This window comes from Vidua macroura, chromosome 2 (genome assembly GCF_024509145.1).
Source record: "Vidua macroura isolate BioBank_ID:100142 chromosome 2, ASM2450914v1, whole genome shotgun sequence".
NCBI lineage: Eukaryota > Metazoa > Chordata > Aves > Passeriformes > Viduidae > Vidua > Vidua macroura.
This window is the reverse complement of record NC_071572.1, coordinates 92,018,061-92,038,199: the sequence shown is the minus strand read 5'-3', so window position 1 is coordinate 92,038,199 and position 20,139 is coordinate 92,018,061. Positions and strand designations below refer to the sequence as shown.

The 20,139-nt window shown below is 38.1% G+C and overlaps 1 protein-coding gene across 3 annotated transcripts in view; it reads right to left on the bottom strand.

Annotated features, from left to right (window-relative positions):
- Window positions 1–20,139, bottom strand: part of CDK8 (cyclin dependent kinase 8) — a 69,189-nt gene that overhangs the window by 39,885 nt on the left and 9,165 nt on the right. For all 3 annotated transcript variants that reach the window (XM_053970478.1, XM_053970479.1, XM_053970480.1), the window contains exon 2: window positions 8,997–9,072. In XM_053970478.1, coding sequence (XP_053826453.1) covers window positions 8,997–9,072 — 76 coding nt within the window. The remainder of the gene's footprint in view (window positions 1–8,996; window positions 9,073–20,139) is intronic.

Sequence of the window (20,139 nt, the reverse complement as noted above, 5' to 3'; positions counted from 1 at the left end):
GGTGCCCAGCCAGTCTCCAAGCAAAGGCTACTCCTCCAAAGGAAGGAGGGGCAAGAATGGGACACAGAGAAAGCCTGAACACTATAAGCACTAGCCAAAGCACTGCTTTAGTCACAAATCCAATACACTCCACCATACAGGCTGACGTGGAGAAGATCAACTGCATGCCAGACAGGCACAGCACAGCATCATAGTCCAGCCTCTCAATGGTGAATGATGTTGCAGGGTTTAAGAATATACTGTGCCATTCCTTATATCAAAATATTTTTTCTTTAATCAGCATAAATCCACATAATAAATTTATACTAAAAATTTTATACATGACAGTTCAGCAACTATGTGTCCATACCAAAATATTGTATTTCCTGTGACCTAATGGACACATCTGTACCAGATACAACAAAATACTCCTTGAAGAAAGATGCAGATACTAGTCAGAACTCTAAAAAATAATGTAATGTTCCCTTTTGTTGTTTCTGATCCCATTTTAAGTCTCTCCTACTCCTTATTCCTGAGGTAGTTGCTATCACCTACCTAAAAATATCCAACCTCTTCATGAAATGTGATTCAGCTTGGAGAACACACAGAAAATCTATCACCAAAGCTGGACACAAACATGAGAAACTTTAAAGTAATGCAGCAGAAAGACTCCCTGTCTGTGTAGTGAGGCAACACAGAATTCTCCCTTGTTTGTTCTAAGAGTCTTTGCAGACTTTGGGATTGACAGCATTCCTTGCTTTTTTTCCTCCCCACTCCACCTTGATCATTCCCCTGCCTGCCTTTTATTTTCCCTCTAAACATCCCAGCAATCCTCTCAAATACCCAAAACCCCCACTGTCCTCCTAAAAAATCCATAGCAACCTGCTTTCCTTCTCATCAGTCCCAGCTGACACTCACTCTTCAAGAATAGACCTGAGAAGTTCCTTCTACAGCCCATCACCATTGTGTTAGGAGTTTTGGCCTTTACTATTGTCACTGATAGCACCTGTTACTGTTTGTGCATCTGTGTACCCCGTTTATCATTCTTGCTGGTTTCTGCCTTTGCCTTTTGTATTGAATAACTGTTAAATCCACATTCTATCAGTTTGCTTAAAAAACCTGATGGGTTCCGTCACAGCCAGACAGTCCACAGCAACCCAGTGAATAGGAAGGCTAACATACATCAGCAAAACCATCAGCATAAGGAAATGATTGCTGCAGTGAGACAGATGATTCCTGAATCACTGTCTTGGAAAGGTTGAAATGCTCACAGTGACAAATGTAAACACTGTCTCTGAAGTATCTGAAAGAGCTCACACTGATGATAATACATCACATGGGCTGTAAACCTCAGTCTCCACGAACCAGGCCTCTCTAGCCCATAAACCACATGCCTTTCCTACCAGATGACCTGTGTCCAGCAGCTGACAGAGTTCAAACAAAGACAGTTCAGACAAAGCAGACTGCAAGAAACATGCTTTGACTATCACTATGATGCCTGATAATGATAAAGGGTATTTTTTGGCCTAAGGACTTTGTTATCTAACTGCTTCTCTCTATCCTAGCTCAGTTCTGTAGAATACAAAGAGAAAGCAGAGAAAAGTGACATCTGGCTCTTAGTAAATTGTCTTTATTTCCATTTGTATATCACATGATGATTCAAATCTATTTCCTCAACCAGAAAGGTTTCTCTTATATTAGTTAGTCTGGGTACCCCCTTATAAAGAAGGGAGACCTAACAGACCCTCATAGAAATAGAAATCAGCAAATGACAAAGATGCCAATACATCTGTTTTAGAAGCCCATGTTTGTCCCTGGCTGGTTCTGTCCTTGTTTTCATACTCTTCAAGATCCAGCAAGGGAAACAGCATCCCTTTGTGCAGGTCCTTCCACCTCCCTCTTGAAATTAAGAAATACTCATTCCACACAGCCACGGGGCAGCTGAGGGACAGTAAATCAAAGTGTCCCAATGATGCATAAAATTGTTAAATTGCTTCAGGAGCAAGGAGAAAGTGAAATACAACAGGATGTTATTAAATAATCAACAGCAGCAGTAAGGGAACCAGGAAAACTGCAGCATGACTAAGACCAATATTTTCTTGCACCAACAACAATTATCTTTCACATAAAATATGAGCTGAAGTCAGCACAATTTTTATGGACATGACCTGCTTCCGCTAGTGATATTCCTACATTTCCTGTGAAGCTCTCCACGACTACAACAATTCTCAGAAGCCAAGACAAAGCACTCTTCACATAAGTGAGGATTTTTAGCTGTGCTGCCAATGCCGTTTCACCCCTGCCCTTGACACTTGCTAACCTTTGTGGTCCACAGGGAATGTTAACCTGCAAAATGCACCCTTGCAATACTACCATGCTTACTTCTATAATTCAAGTTGCACAGGGGAGGTTAAGATCAGTTATCAGGAAATATTATTTCACCAAAATGCTTGTCAATAACTAGAACAGGATGCCCAGGAAAGTGGTTGCGCTGCTATCCCTGGAGGTATTTAAAAGACATGCAGATGTGTTGTTGCTGAAGGACATGGTTTAGTGCTAGACTTGGCAGTGCTGGGTTAATGGCTAAACTTTATGATACAGGTCTTTCCAAACCTAAATGATTCCAAAATCATGTAACTGAGCGCAATTGCTAGAGCAATTTGCCAGGTAACCTGGTCCAGGAGTTTCCCCTATGTCAGGACATCAGCTATTTTAGAAAAAGCAGCTTCTTGCTCTGACCGCCTTCCTTTGAGTGCCATGCAGCACTTCTCCTGAGCCCTAGGACAGTCAGAAAACTGGCTATACACACAGCCATTGGCAGTATCAACCACTCATTTAAACACAAGTCACTATTGCATTACATGGCTAGTTTGATGGCATAAATTCCAACTCTAATCATCATCTCATGCTTCTAAAAGGCTCACATCAGTTTCACTGGGGATCCAAAAACAAACATCATACATTAACAGTCATGCCATGACCTTGCAATGAAAAAATGGGCAAGCAGGACCTTGGAACACAAAGCAGATTGTAGTTGATGCAAAAAGGCAACTTTCAGACTGGAAGGAGAATGACAAATTTTACTCATCCTGTAACAAGTAGGGTGCCAGTGGAATTACTGCTGCAACAGATGAGTACAGGCAGCAATAAGACATTACCTGAAACGTTGCGTATAATTCTGGCCCATTCAGGGAAGATTAATTCCAACTGCAACAGGGCAAAGAAAGCCCAAGCCTACACCCAGAGGAAGGGAGAACCTACTGCTCAAAGAAAACCAGCAAGCCAACACAAAATGCTTATAGCCTGCCAAAACAAAGCAGAGAAGAAACAGTCTCTATCTCTCTCTTAAAAATGAGAGCAGAAGAGAAAAGCTATTTTAACTAACTGACAATATTATGATAAGTACAAATGGGTATGAATTAGTCATGATTAATTTTGGCCTAAAGGCTGAATAATGTTCATAGACTCATTACTAGAATGAGACTCAGAAACTGCCTTCAGAGATCTCTTTTCCTTACAAGTTTAACTTGTAGCTTGCTAAATTTTTTTAAGTACCCTTTGCTTCTCTGCAAGAGCAGGAGTAGAATATGACTCGAGAGATGTCACCCAATTCTACACCCACAAACATTTGTTAAGAAGTTTCCAATCACTATTCTTAGTTTCCTACGAAACAGTGGAGCTCCACTCAAGTACTTTAAACGTGTTATATAAACTAACCCCCAAATTTTATTATACAACGGCTCAAATCCCAGGCTGGCTTAGCTGCTATGTCATCAGATTCAAGATCTGTTTGCTTCAGTGTAAATACAATTTTAGCTTTATATTCTCTCAAGTCAGACAGTCCACAGTACTAAAAAAGAACAGAATACCTGCTGAAAGTACATGCTGTTTTCCTTTCAGAAGTGCTCAAATAAAAGCTTACAAAGGCATTGTAACAGAAAGTTATAATACTGCTCACCTTAAGAATTTATTATGAAGCTGACAACACATTTTTGAAGCTCCAGTTCTTCAGACAAAGCAACAATTTCAAAAAAGTTGTATATTTTATTCTTTTGATTTTTTAAAGTCCTAAATGTGCAAAAAAGAAGCCTGACAACACAAAATGTCAAGTGGAAAAAAACCCCATATTTCTTTTCATCTTCCACAGTTTCTAAAATAAGTGAGTCTTATGTGATGTCATATGCAAGTCAGTATTTATTAGCACCTTCTAATTCCAAACACAGTCAAAGTATTAAAAGAGGTGTTACTAAATGTTCTCTCAAAGTAAGGAGGTAGATGAAGAACCCAGATGGGACAGACACTGGATGTCAAGCTGGAACAAATTCTGCTATCATGATTCCTAAGGATTCTAATTACAACATTTAGTCAGCATCTTTGTCCCACTGTCACAGAACTAAAAACAGCACTACACTCCCTTCACACAAAACCTCTCAAGAATACTCTCTTCAGATCAGTAATGTACCTGGGTAAGTAGTCAGTCACAACTGATATTTTACATACCATGTTAGTATTAAAATAAAACATTTGAGAATCATTAAACATGCCAAAAAGAGTCAAATCAAACATATCTTCCTCAGTACCTTGTCACCTTTCACTACATGGAAAGATTGCCATGAAACCATAATATGCATCCTCTGACACAAGGAAGACATGCATTCATCCAAGTGATTTCTGTGTTTCTTGTGGAAAACTGCTTTCACTGTTAGCATGGAAGGGACATGACAGCCTCCATAACCTGAATAACCTACACCTAACTATTGTTCATTGACTCACAGCTGGTTCAGAATCTCTTCAGGCAAGCTCACTTGGGAGAGTTGAGGGTAAATCCTAGTGTCACCCGGTTTTGCCTTCTGCCTCATTGGGTCCCTGTGGCTGCTGCAGGCTGCGGAGATCACAGTCATCCTTAGACTGGCTATGAAAGAGCCTTTATACTCTTCTTCCATCCCTTCCACTAGCAGAGGGAAGACAGACCTGATAATCACATGGTGAGACACCACTGTCACCCAGGGCATGGAAGGCCCAGTGTGTGAGAAGGACCAATTACTCTCTAGAGGAGCCTCCTTCACCAAGGTCAACTCAGGCAAAACCACTCGCCAAGAGCACCTCCCTTCTTACGTGCCATGGGGGCTGGGCCTGCTGCTGTGCTTCTGCCTCTGCCACCCTCTAGTCCAGGTGAAAACCATGGGAATAGTGCAGATGCAGAGATGAGCAGGCTGGCTGCAGAGGCTCTCCATTTCACAGGAGTTCTGTTAAGTAACAGGACATCCAAAGGATGGCTCAACCCTGCTTGCTCACACCACAAAACTGCTCTTTTGCCCTTCGGCGAAGATGAACGTCCTACACTCACATTATCACTAGATCCAACAAAGAGGACATAATCTTTTTTGATAACAGACTGCACTTGTTACAACAGGAAACATAAAATCCTAGGAATGCCTCCAAGGCAGACCTAAAGAGTGAAAATAACCAGAGAAGCCAGCTGTTTATTGTTCTATAGTTTTCTGTTCCATCCCTGGCAGCCCCAAGGTTGTTTTAACTCACACAAACTGGATATGGTGTTTAAAGAACACAACACAAACAGGAGACAGCCAGAGCACAGCACTGTTCACCTGAGATCTGCATTGTCACTTTCACCATTTCCATCACTGAAAGCATCTGCTACGACATCCAGTACTTCCTCTTCAGAGCCAAGACAAAAATTAATGCTATCGGATATTTCTGTTGACCTAACCAAACACCAATAAACAAATTACATGGAAAACTGGTAAAAAGAAAAAAAACACCCAAACCCCCCCCCCCCAAAATCCTCACAACTCCCTCAAGTAAACAAAACAGAAGTCCCAAAAAAAACCTCAGCCTAAGCCAACTCCTCACTAGACAAAGGAAACATATGCAAGCAAAGTATTTGCAAACCTGCTAAAACTGAATGAAAAATGCTAATCAACACACGTCAGCAAGTGATTTGGTTGCTTCAAAAGCTATGACTTCTGTACAGGAAACTGTCCAAGGCAAAATCCTGAAGCTCTATTTAAAGCCTGGTCAACTACTTCAGCTTTCTACAGCCTTGAAGAATTCTCCTGTTTTGTGAACTGTGAAATAGCATTTGCTGCACTATTCCAGGTGAATAGATTTTAATGACTTTCTTCCACGTGATTAAATCAGAAGACGAGGAATCAATCATTTGGGCTTCTACGTTCTGCATATTTTTGTACAAATCTTCTTACCATTCTATCTCTCTGCTCTCCCATCTATTACAAATTATGCTTGTGGCGTGCTGAACGCGCAGTTTTTAGTGCCTGCTTAAATCCTCAGAAGTGAAACTGCAGATCACAAAACAGATACCCAGTATAGCAGGCAGTGCACAGATCTGCAGAGAACAAGATATGAGCAGCCAAACATTCAGTTAAGGTTCTGAAAGATGCAGGATTCACAAATGTTTTACCATGGTGGATGAATGGGGCAAAGATAAGGAAAAAATACAACTCTTTAACTAGCTTGATATGAAACATATTGAGTCAATTAACACAGTAACTGTTAACTCCACCAAGCAAACAGATGGTTGAAGAAAATCAAAGTTCAAATGATTGAAGAAAAAAAACCCAAGCAAATCACTTATTTAAACTGAGTTATACATTGAGCTCATCCCATAACTGATTCAGACATTTGAAATCAGGTCTCTAACCTAGTTGAAACCTTTCCCTGTAACTGATGAATTTCAATACTTTATTTTTCTTACACTGTTCTCCAACTCAGGTGTCTGCATCAAACAGATGTCTTAAAAGAGTAAATTATGGGCATTTTTAAATATAAAAGTTACTCAATACTCCAAAACTGAACTTAGTCATCATAAGACAAAAGCCATGGCAGAGCTATAAAAACAAGAGTTTCACTGGGATTTATATCAAACTACATTCTTCCCAGATTGTCACAGAGTAGAATATACAAGCCACAGCTCTCCAGAGAAACTGAAATGGATACGGCTCATATGCAAACCAAATCATCCTAGTTCCTCCGTGCTCTTAACACATTGACATTAATTTCGATAGTCCAGAACACACTGTAACAAAGTCTGGCACGCAGCCTTGACTTTTTAAGTACAAAAACAAATAATTTTATTAGCTATATGTACAGACAACAGGGTATAATACTGCAGGTTAAGTCAGTAGCATTTTCACATATGTTACATATACTCACATCATCAATATAAACAGTATGATTATCATCATCATCAATTTGATTCATTTCCGTAGGAGGTTCATTTTGCTCCTTGTGTGATATTAATTGATAGAAGGGTGGAAAAAAATCTATTCAACTGAATTAAAATAACACCATTCCAGAGGGAAAAAAAAATCTCCTGTTCACTTCAAACAGCAATATCAAAAGAATGCCAAGAAACCAATTCAAACCCAGAAGTCCATGGTGAATTATTAATTCAACTGCAGGAAAATTCAAACCACAAGTCACAAGCCTGGAAGCATAACCTGAAGCAAAGTCAACTATAGCTCAAGAAATATTGCTTCAGGTTTCTCTTTCATTCCTGCATCTGCTTTTGGGCTCCACGCCTCTCTTCGCTCTCGATGCCTGCCTTCTTGGCATCTTTGGTATTTGCACTCCCTCCTTCCCTGACCACTCCTATCCCACATGGCCCTGAGTTGTACTGCTGTTCTCTTCCAAAGGCACATGCTCCAGCAGCTCAGAGCATGAGAAAGCATCCCTGCTGCTCCTTTTCCATCAATACTGGGGGACCTTGCTGCCCAAGAGGAAGGAGGCCAAATCCTTCCTGCCTGTCAGCCGAGGTAATGATTCTCGTAAAGCACAGAAATTGAGTTACGGTCATAAACAGAGCAGAGACACTTCCCTAACACTAGCCAGGCTTCTCCTGCCAAGTTCAAGCAACACAAACTCTTCACATCTTTTTAGGTAAATCACTGCAAAAAGACAGCAACTTATCCCAAATCCCTCTAAAATGGTAGCTGACATTTCCTAAAAGCATTCAGCCTGAGTCACAGTATTCAGAAAACTTGTGCCCAGGTGGCTGAAAGTAACAAAATTTAAGACCCTGTTTTCTGCTCTTTTAGTTCAGAGTGGATGTCTACAATAGCAGAGGGCTCAGCTTTCACCATTGGACAAAAAAGGCATCTCCTCAAGAATATTCTTTGTGCTTCTTTTTCACCTCTGTTCAAGGACTAATGCTTTTGATATCACTAAGCCAACTGGAATTTGACTAAGTGGGAAAGCCTAGTACTCACTTCAGTCAATGAAAATGAAACGTAGGGTGAATATTTACACTCTTGAGGAATATGGACTGAAACTATTCCTTTCCCACACACACCCTCAAGTTAGGTGCATTTCCTTGTAGCAAGCAATTTCATTTGAAACATTTAAAGAACAATAAACCCAAGCAGCAGTAAAACATAAGAACATACAACAGGTAAGCTTCATAATACTGGTTTTTCCACTGCTTCTTTGCAAGCTTCTCACAAACTATAACTAACTACATTATTCACCAGTTTCTAACAACATGAAATATACAAATGCAAACCTGAAAAACTAAACAAAGTGTTTGAATAGCATTCATGGTTGTATTACAGCCTCCAAGGCAACAACAGTCTCAGTTTAGTTTGAAATCTTCACTTAAATAGAAGTTAAAATGTTTTAATCATTGTAAGCCAATAAGAACTAATTTCTTTCGGAAAATAACTGAAGTACAATACTAAAAGTCGGACCAAATGTGTCATTTAAGTCACTAAAGCCAATCATGTTTTTAAACTGCTGCATTTAAATCTAGTCTGCCCTGAGGCAGGCAGTAAATTGCAACTTAAAAACACTGTCAATTTTAGACAGCAAACACAACAGGTACATAATATCTTTCATTACATTTGTACTTACTTTATACTCTTATGATAAAAATATAGCACCCATAGTTGAATAACGTGACTGAGCAGACAAAACCCAGCATGTGTGCAAATTAATACTTTTACTAAGTTTGTTTGCCAGTAAAAACAACTGTTACTTACTGCTATTTCTCTGCATGCAGACATGGAAATTCCAGTACCTTCTATCTGTTTTAAAGCATAATCTTTATCATCTTTCCTGTGAAGAGAAAAAGAAGTTTGGTTTGTTTTTTTTTTTTAATTGCACCATTAATTCAAAGTGAAGTCTTCAGTACTATTCAGAGATCAGTTTCCAATTAATACAATTATGAAATTATGTATGAAATGTAATATGTAATTATATATTAAATTTAATTCTATAATTGGAAATTATGCAGATTATTTTCTTTTCATTCTTTACTAGTTAAATGTCTGGATATCCAGCTAAACTGTAAGCTAACCACAACACCTTGATAAAGTTCAAATATAAGTCTGCTCTCACTAGATTGAGTAAATAAAACTTTCATTTTCTAAATGCAATGATTAACACTTCTTCCATTTCTTCCTTCTCTTATTAAAAAGAAAACAAAGCAAACAATTAGCACATACTAGAAATAAGCCTAGGGCATTATCTCACATAAATGTATTACTCTAGGACACAGTAAGGCTCACCCGTATTTTAATAAATTCTTGATCAGCCTAGAACTAATGTCACATTAAAACACCTTCTTTCCCCTAGGTACCAAACTGCAAATGAAACTGCCAAGATTAATTAAAGAACTCCACCAGATGTTAGAGCAATCTGAAGACTCCAGAAATGAATTCCAGTGGAAGCTGTCCCTGTCCCTGACAGGGGAGCTAGAACTGGATGACCCTGAAGGCCCCTTCCAATCCAAACCATTTTATGAGTCTATGAAAGTTTGCTCAGCTTCAAATGTACATACCACTTGTAAAAACAATACCGTGACCTCCCTGTACTTCAACCAGTCTGTACCTTAGAGTCACTTATTGAAAATGCAAGCCTATTAGTAACTCCAGCTACCAAAAGCAAAATCAGGAAGAGATACACTGCAGCAAAAGAAGGTACTGAATTCTTCTCATTCTCAGCCTCAAAGACTCAAAACTTTTAAGAGATGGAGTGCTTGTCCTTCCCACTTGTGGGCAGACATCCACAGTACTCCTGGGGGCATGACACTTAACAGCATTGCTTTCAATATTTAGAGCACTTCTATAGCCTCAAACCTCTAGGTTACATAAGAAGCCTTATTTCTAATGACTATTTCTAATAAGTCATTTCTAATGACTCCAGCTTTCACAGCCGTGAAGAGCCACCTTGAAAAAATGAAGTTCAACCATCCTTAAGGGAAATAAAACAAAACTGTAGTTAAGGATTGGGAACAAATGGACTTGTTTCTTCCAGCTCTCACCATCTGTAAAACTTTGATTTGCTTTATTCCTACCTAAAACACCCACTTTTCCCTATTCATCACCACCTAGGGAACAAACAAAAAAGTGGGAAATGAATGGACAAAATCTGAACACAGATAATGAGGAGAAAGAACAAACAGCAAGCAGACAAGAGAAGGTTTCAGTAAGGGGCCAATTACATGGATGCAGTGAGTTAAATGACAAGAAAATATACAGCATTTGACACAAAAAAAGGAAAAAAAAAGAATAGGGAAGGTAATGATAGAAGGCATTAAGAAGCTTCCATGTAATAAAACCCTAAAACTTGCCAGCCTGGAAGAGAAAGAGACAATGCTGAGCACAAACTCTTACATGGCCAAAACAAGGTGTTACACAGTCCCCCAGTATATACCTCTACACAACTTAGACGAAAACAAGTTGCATGAAGCCCAAAACCAAGAAACCATTATGATACTAAGCACATAACTGAACCGTGCAACTCATGATGTAAGAATACTACAGGGATCAAAAGCACAAAGAGATTTAAGATCAAATTACACAATTTGATCTTTTGATGATCTTTGGTAATTTAAGATCAAATTAGCACAAACCCATGGTGGATAAGGAAGTTATGGACCATTCCATGAGCAGCTTCCAAACATAACCCCAAGGTGCTTTACAGCACAGAGATTTCACATGCTGCAGATAGAAAAAGAGAGAAATTTTCACAGCTAAAAATTGTTTTATCCTCTACTTGCCTTAGCGAGCAATGGCAATCCAGCTGTCACTCAACAGAAATATGAAGCAGAATGAATTGGAGTAAAGCTTATTCTCATTGCCCTACATGCTCATCTACTTAGTTTTGAGGTGTCTGGAGAGATCTCGAATTCAAGAGAAGCATTACCACAGAGCTGCTGTTACATGCATTACCACTGACAGAACAGGGAGTAAAATGGCCCAGACTAAAGGTTCTTCTCATTGCCCTCTTGCTCATCTGCTTAGATTTCAAGGTATTTGAAGGACAAGTCAGTGTTAACATGAGGTACTACCATAAATCTAGCGGTATTACAACAATGAAGCCTGCCATACACTTAAGATGGTACAACTATTTTTAATTGGTCAAATTTTTGCCAAATTAAATCTGGACTAAAATTTTCCATACCAGATGGCAGACCTTCTCTGGAAATTTTTAGGGAAAAGAACCCTCAGCTGTTTCCTAGAACAAAACTGGAAGAACACTCTTTCAGCTGTGTATGTTAACTCTTCCACAATCTGGGCTTCAATGCTGAAATTTGACAGGCGGGCTTCAAGAATACAGCATTTGGTCTCCTCAAAGCAATGAATGAAGTCTCTGAAAATTAATCTTCTCACATTAAAGGCCATTTTAAGAGCTGAAATCAAGAGCTTCAAAGCCCAATCTTGCTCTGCCCTCAGAGTGACCCAGGGCTGTGGGGAATGAACTGCCCCCTTGCTTTGCTCTGCCCAGGTGCTGCATGTGGGAAGCCATACTAAGTGGCCTCTGCTCTACCCACACAGTCTAGAAGAAATAGAAGCATGGTAAAAAGAAGGAAAATAAGTTTAGGGATAAAGCACATTTTTTAGTACTACGCTACATTCTACTCTAGAATGAGGAAAAAATAACCAAGAGTTCTAAAATTTAAATTCTCTGAATTGTGCTGGCACAGTTGAGATACAAAGTAATAAACCAATTCCTAACCCACTACTAACACGTTCTATGCTGAGGCTGCTAAAATACCATGATTACCAAATACACAAGCACCAGCTTTTCCATTCACAGGAGTAGGAATATCGTACTTTTACCTTTAAGTCAAGTTATATTTTCATTGAAAAACCTAATGTAATGCTTTGGTAGCCAAGGAAATTGGGGGAATACTTTTTAAAGGGAGTGGTAAGCAGGAGTGCCAAATACTATGACCAAGCTTATTTTAAAAAAACTTAATAAAATATTTTGCCAATAGTCTGTTTAGAATCATAATGCGGCCCAAGCCTTCTCCATGATTTTGGACATGGGCAATTTCCTTCTCTGAAAATAAAGAGATGTTTGATGATAAAGAGACATTCAAAGACAAAACAGAAGAAAAAAAAAAAAAAAGCAGTAAGTAAAAAGGAAAAAAAAAGGAAAGAAGTCCTGTTTATAAGCATCTTCCACAGCCAACTTTGAGTAACCAAATGGACCACTTAGCAGGCTGCAATTTAAGGGCACAGTAAGACTCAGTTCAACTAAATTTCTTCCTTCTAACAGAGAACTCATGTTGGGAAAATCTGTTCTCTTTCCCTGCTGCCTGGAATTTAAACATTAAGTAACTTCAGCAGCTCCTACCAGTAAGCACCTACCAGTAGGCTTAGAGAAGCTGGTCAATCTGCAAACTTATTTTCATACCAATTTATTCTTACTTTCCTGCACTTAAGTATGCTGGTATCTTCAACTCTGTGGCATTCCCCAATAGTAACATGCGGCATGAGAGCAGCAAGAATAAGAAAACTCACTTTGTACACTGCTGCTAACAACAGCAGTACTTATTGTAGTCATGATCAAACTACATAACCTCGAGGAAAATCCTCAGAGGGACAACACTAACATCAGATGTGCAAACTTGTAAAAAATGGTTACCCTCAACATCACTTTGAGCAGATTTTAATGACAACAGCAAAATAAATACCTACTAAATTACCATAAGAAAGTATAAAAGGTACTGCTCTTACAGCTTGAACAAACTAAATCAAAAAATTGCCATCTTTAAGAGTTTCAAGTTTTTACTATAATGTTGCTTCTTAACACTGTAGTTTTTAGCATTCTACTGAATTTGGAAGTACAATGGCATCATAAGATATATTTGGCCTCTGGGGAAAACAAAACCCTAATCTGTGTATAAGTAAAAGAAAAGAAGCCTATTACACAAAAGACAGATTAAAAAAAAATATTATTTCATCTTACATACCAAAAATGTTGTAGAAATGTATTGACACAACACTACAATATATCCTTTATTCAGATCATCAGAACAGTTCAAAATTCATCTGAGTAATAAATATAGCAGAATAAAGTACCAAAGTCTTTAAATCAGTGATGATCATTCTAAATTTACGTTACAGTTAAAAATCTCAAATTCAAAATTAACTGGTCACAATGTGGGATTAGTTTTGTCTGTAAAGAAGGAGATGCAAAATCTGACAGCAGTTAAACATGTGAGGGAAATAGACACTTAAGTTTTTAACTACCAAAGGGAACTATAAATGCAGTATCTCTTCTACAGAAAACTAAGGAATATCTTAACTGTTTATGCCTCTTATTCCCTAAAAATATAAAAAACTTGATAATGAAAGATAAGCCTACTAATAAAATGTATACTTTTTATTTTTTCTACATGTTAAATTATGAAAATCAAACACAAGAGCAAAGTATAACATTTAGAAGACTTGGCATTTTCATTTTGTGGCATCATTCGCTGTCTCTTCTGTCAAGTCACACCAGTGGTAATTTTTGATTTTATTTTTCAATAAATTAGAATCACGCTAGTCATACAAGAGATCCAATGAAGTCTACAGGAAGTAATTATTCGGTTCTTGGGAAGCGTATAAACGCACAAATGCAGATTTTGAAACTGAAAGATTTAATACCTTTATACTAAATGCCCATGATATAACCACAGCAAACATTTAAATACAAACCATAAGAACACATAATTTTCTAGAAAGCACAGCAATATGAGGACAGACTTGGTACCCATTCAAACGATGACTTGTGAGAATAGAATTATCTGTTTCCCACAGATATTATTAACACCACATTCGTGCACTAAATAATCTTGCCAGAATAAGTTATTTATACCAGGAGTTCTAATTGTTTTGCATTTTGTACCTATTAACTACCAACCCAGTGTGTTGGAGAGCCAAGGGGAAAAGGGCACAAGAGGCTCAGATTCTCAGTGCCTTCTTGGCATCAGTTTTCACATCACAGCACACTTTCACAACTACACATTCCCAACACTAGTGGCACAGTCCTGGTGAAAGGAAGCAGAGGAAAACCAAATTAGGGACAATGTCAACAAACTGGACACACTCAAGTCCACGTGACCAGGTGGGCTGCATTTAAGGGTGCTTAACGGTGCTGGCAAATGTCATTGCAAAGCCACTCTGTCATCTGCAAAAGGTCACAGTGCACACTGGCAGATTCCTGATCATTGGAAAAAAGGGCAAATATCGGGACCCTCTCTGAGAAGGGCAAAAAGGTTCAGCGATATTATAGGCCAACCAGCTGAATCTCACTCTATGAAAAGGTTATGCAGCAAACCCTCCTTGGAAGCTTTAAGGAAATCAAATGACTAGGAACAACTAGCAAGGATTTTCCAAGGATAAATTGTGTCTCATCAACCCGAGTGTCCCATGCAATGGAATGACAGTGAAAAAGCACTGGATGTTACCTTGACCTTAGCAAAGCTTGTGACATGATCTCATCATACATGCAGGGCGAAATGAGAGAGCCTGGACAGCAAGCAGCTGCATGGGGCTGAGCTGCTGAGGTTAATCCTTAACAAGCAAGTAAGCTCCTTTAAAACTGAAGAATGCAATAAAATTTAAATTTACTAAGGGTCATTGTCACAACAGCTGAGAATGAGAAAAGTTTCAAATTTTAAAGACATTTGAATGAATGGAACCCAGCAGTTACCATTGCATACGTTTCAATGTACAATGCTGAACAGGTATAACTCTGCAGAATGAGATATAACAGTTCTGTGAAGACAGAGGCTAACAGTCAAATAGCAAAAATTATGTGCATCATGTAGAAAATAAACTGTACAGGGAAAAACGGGTACTAGCTACCGGGTACAACAGCTGAGAAGTCACACTATAAGCACCTGACTTCCCAGAAACACATTTAGGTCAAAACTTTTGTCAAGCTAATGAGCACACACAGTAAGTCTCATCACTGACCCTGTACCTTCAGGTAATCCTAAAATAAAGAACAAAATCCTATAAATAATTCTCTCAAAAATATCTGAGCTAACAATGATGCAATGACAACCACTTCATCTTCTTGTAATTTACTTTTACAAAACCTGCTGGTTTTCATATATCAAAATGTTTTCCAATTATTTTGACAAAAAGAACTGAAAAATACCAAGAAGTTTTGCACAATGGCTTGCTTTGAGTCAATGAGTTGCTGCTGAAACAACCCCTTTTTCATACACACAGACACTCCTGTCCTTTGTGCTAGAGCCCAGGCACTCATTTTCTGATGGAAAGGAGCTTGTTCAGGGCTTGTTCTGACCTTATTCAGAAAGGTAGTTCCAGATTTTTTTCTGGTACGCTTTCTGCCCCATTAGTACACTGAAGTGGCCAGCTGAGTGCACAGCTGAACACCAGATTTATCTAAAAACAAAAAGGAGTCATAGCAGAAGTACAGTAGTTCCTGTCCACATTTAAGATGACGTTAGATTATCTTCTAACCATTACTTTTTTTCCCCATATCAGCTGGATGCAGTACATTCACATTTGCCAGCTAAGTGCAGCACCCCCTGCAGAAGTAATTATGATCACTGGAAAAATTCACCAGAGCTAAAGCCACATATTTTTCAAAATATGGAAACAATACAAACTAGAATTATGTTCTTCTGTTATAGAGGTTTAAGAAGGACTTGAAAGTTATTTTACTTTTACTGACACTCTATGCATATTATGAATATAAATTTCCAAAATTTGATTATTCTACAAATACGTAATTTTACAAGAGCCACTCACGGGTTTTGTCTAGTGAGCACATTGCAGTTAAACTGGCTAAAATAAGTTGGACGAAACCAAATCAGAAGATAAATATTAGCTCAAATTACTGCTTCTTCATTTGACTGAACTTAAATATTTTGAAAAATGCAGTAGTTCTATAACATGCATTAAACCTACAGGAAATAGGTTAATTTTATCTTTTCTATTATAAACTGTGTGCCACACAATGAAAGCATGACTATTTTTAAAAGTTCAGATTTATTCAAGCCCAGAGTATTTAAATGTATTTACAACCAGCTTAAAGTTTATCCCATCATAAATTCTAGTTTGTTCTTTTCAAGGGAGAAATCTGCCAAAAAGGAGATAAAATCCCAGATTTTGTCATGAAAGCCTCTTATATATTAATATATGAGAAAGGATTATGAATAATACAACTGAGTCAGAAAATCTGTGACTCTGAACTATTTTTTTAAGCATTTCAGCTAAAAAGAGTAGTCTACAACTCTTCTCTCCTCTACAAAGTTACCTGCAAAGAGAACATGAAAATAAAGGAACATCTCTTTCTAGGAAGAGAAGGAATAAAGTGCAGCTGTTCATCAGTTCATCAGTAGAAGAGAATAAATTCAGTTCATAAAGTAGTGTGACTTCTTACATATTTGTCCTTGCCACTAAAAGCAGCATGTTCCACCCATTCTAATACAGATGCCAGTATCAGGACCTCTTTGAAGTGTCACACACTCAAGAGTGCTCACTCCCAAAGGGGAGATTTCAGACTGCTTCCCTATTTATACAGAAATAAATGTTATTTACTTCTTCAACTTCTAATGTGAGATACACAAAAAAAAAAAAAGTGAATAAAAATGCATGGAAGCATGTTAAAAACAAACGAAAACCAACAAAAAAAGGCGATCCAAAAAAAAGGTGATCAACTGTCTAGAATCTGCTAGAGTTGAATGAAGCCTCTAAACAATACAGCACTCCTGCAAAACTTGCACATTGCAAAACTCAGAAAAATTGACAGAAACTTCATATTTCATTTTAATTAACCTGCTGTTCTTTCACTTCTTTTTTTACAGAGATATAACAAAAAATATATGCCTTAATGCTAGGCAGTGAATCTCTTGGAAGTTTCTAGTTAAGTTCTAGCTGAATTAAAAACTTAAGGTCTAGCAGAAAGATCATATTAAAAATGTAAACATTAAACAATCTAGCAGAAGGGAAAAAATAGACTTCTCTCTAAGGCAAAATTTCAATAAATTTGCATGGTAATTGTTTGGTTTCTTCTCCTTTTGAAGACATGTACACCATGCACAGAAAAAAGCAGAGGCAAAAGACAGCATATGCAAAAACAAACAAAAAAGATAGTTTGTGCTCTTCATTGTTGCTATTAGCCCCCTGCTGCCCCCCCCAAATAGCTTGTCCTGAAAGTAATGCTTCAGAATGAGCAATGTTAATACTTTAATATGCAATTTTTAGACTGTGTTCTTTAAAAAAAGCAAAAAGAAAAACCTTTACAAAAGGATAGAAGTATATAAGGTGCAGAGTTTTTCACTGAAGCTGGTTTCATGGACTTGGATCTGATTTTACAAGATGTCATGTGAAAATAAAAGCCCATATTACTCACCACAATGCTAACACAAAGAAATTAGTCCAGGGGAAAATGCATTAGCAGTACTGAATTTATTAAAGGTCTAGCTAAGGCATCAATATTTTTTCCATTCCCAAAATGCTTAGGAGGACATGGCAAGATCACTGGGCCAGAACAGCATCATTATTATTTCAGATAGCAAGGCTCAGGCTAAGAATACTTTCTACTTCAAAATAAATCCTCCAATAATCAGAGCTGTTAGTGGGTAGAGAAAAAGTAATTTCCAAAGCTGGAGGAAAAACCATCAACAACAAGGGCCAATAAACACAAGGGCTTGTAAGATGGCTGATGTGGTAAATGGCAATTACTGATTCCCTTTTTTCCTTTTGTTCTTAGGTTTGTTTTTTTTTTTTTAATTAACAACTTTTGCCACAACATGTAGTTTGGCAGGAAGTTCAAAGCAACCAAGTAAATTCAGTGATGCACTGTACATGTGGTTCTTCTGATCTAAGAATTTGCTGCTGTCAAAAGGAAAGTCTTCTCTCAACATCTCTGCCTTGCTGCTCCCAGCCAAAAAATTGCCTCCCTTTATGCCAACTCCGATCTGTGCCACACTCCATGACAGGACTCACCTCCTGCATTTTCCTAAGAGTTAGCTACTTCTAAAAAAGAAGTTAACCAATATTAAGTAAGTTAACTAACATGAGTTAGTTAATTCTGTCCATTTACAGCAGGGTAGAAGGAATATCAAAACCAGCACTAACAAAGTATGTGGTAAGAGCAAAAGACAGCAAAGGAATGAGTAGAGGAGAGAGATGGAGATGGAGGAGAAAAAGCAAGATACCACTCACTTCACACTCTGCTTTCTAGTGGTAAGACTGCAGGAAGTATGGCTGTCCATAATTCAAAAAAGAGAAAAAAAGGCAAAAAAAAAACCCCAAAAAACCCCATCTTGACCATAGCCCTGCAACTAGCACCAACACAAAATTTCCACAGAGGAGAGAATCCCTGGGATTTGGTTATCTTTTCCTCTCTTAATACACAAAACTGTAATTTGCCAGCTAGCCCAAAACCTAGGTTTTAAAGCCACACAATTATGCAGATCGTTCCTATGAGATGAGCTGATGAGCAGCAGACCCCTGCTCCAGACTCAAAGCTCCATCATGGTGCTTAACTAGGTCATGGCAGTCTTACCAGTACTTTTATAGGAAACAAAACAACAAGTGCATACACAAATTATCTCTAAAGGAAAAGATTGCTGTAATTCATCTGCACTTTCCTTCTCCTCTCAGATTGCTCTTAAATCACCTCAGTATTTGTACCACTTCAGAAACTAGAAGCTGCATAAAGAGAGCACAGCACTTCAAAGCATCAACAACAAACTGGGCTAAAGCACAGGCGCACACTCCAGAAAACCATAATTTCATTGGGTAATTTCTATTTTCTTCAGTAGTCAAATCTATGACATTACTTGGTTTACCCAGAAGAAGCAACATATTTGTTGCTTTTAAAAAAAGCCTGCAGTTACAAACTTACTACTGCAGGAGCTACAAGTCCACAGACTATATTTGCTTATTTATTTGCCGTTAAGGGAATTCTCTTTCAGAAATGCATCCAGTCACTGAACAACTGTTTCTTCTCAATGACACTCAAGATTTTAGAGACTTGGACTGTCCCTTGCTCTCACAGACAAAAGAATCCTTGTCCATGGGAATGACTGAAGTTTTCACACAGATACTGCTCCACATTCCTGAGTATTGCTGTTGGTTCTGTGAGGAAGGGATTAGAAGCACCTACAATACTGAAAATAAGACTTACAGCAACAATGGCACTGTGCTTTGTGCTCCATTCCACTGCTAGGAAGTTCTATGATTCTCTCTGCTTTTTAGCAATTGCTTGCATTGAACTAGCAGTTTCATGAAAACGTCATTATAAACTTCACAATTGTTTTCTTAAACAATAATTAACTTGTGTGTGTAAAGAAAAGACTATTTTCCCAAACAGCTCCACATCAAGTACAATGTGTTATTGAAAGATTGTGATACCCAGGGTAAAGCCATCATGATCAGTCCTTGCCATCAGTATCCCAAGTAACATTCACCAGCAAAGCTTCTCCCCAATTATTTATGGCAAGTGATTTCCAAACAAAATATCTGAGCAGCACAGATTCCTGGGAGATACCACTAATGACCTCTCACCATTATTTCACATCTCTAATTTCTCCATCCAGAGAAGGACCATCTCTAAATTCAGCTTTAGTCTCTGGTAGGAAGCGTAACAGGATGCCTTTATAGTTAAGATTACATAAACTGCATTGTCTTTAGCCTGTATATTAATTCCATTGATGCATTTTAATAGACTTAGGAAGTGCTGAATGTGTTTTGCAAGACTGTTCTCTCCATCTCAGCACCTATCATGGGTTCACTATCTCTGCTTTTGGTTCACCTTACCAATTAGTAGTTTTCACTTCTCCAGAAAGTCCCTTTAAAATCTGATCTCACCATTGCCCCTTTCCAGTCTTTCATAACTGGGACTATTTAAAACACAGGG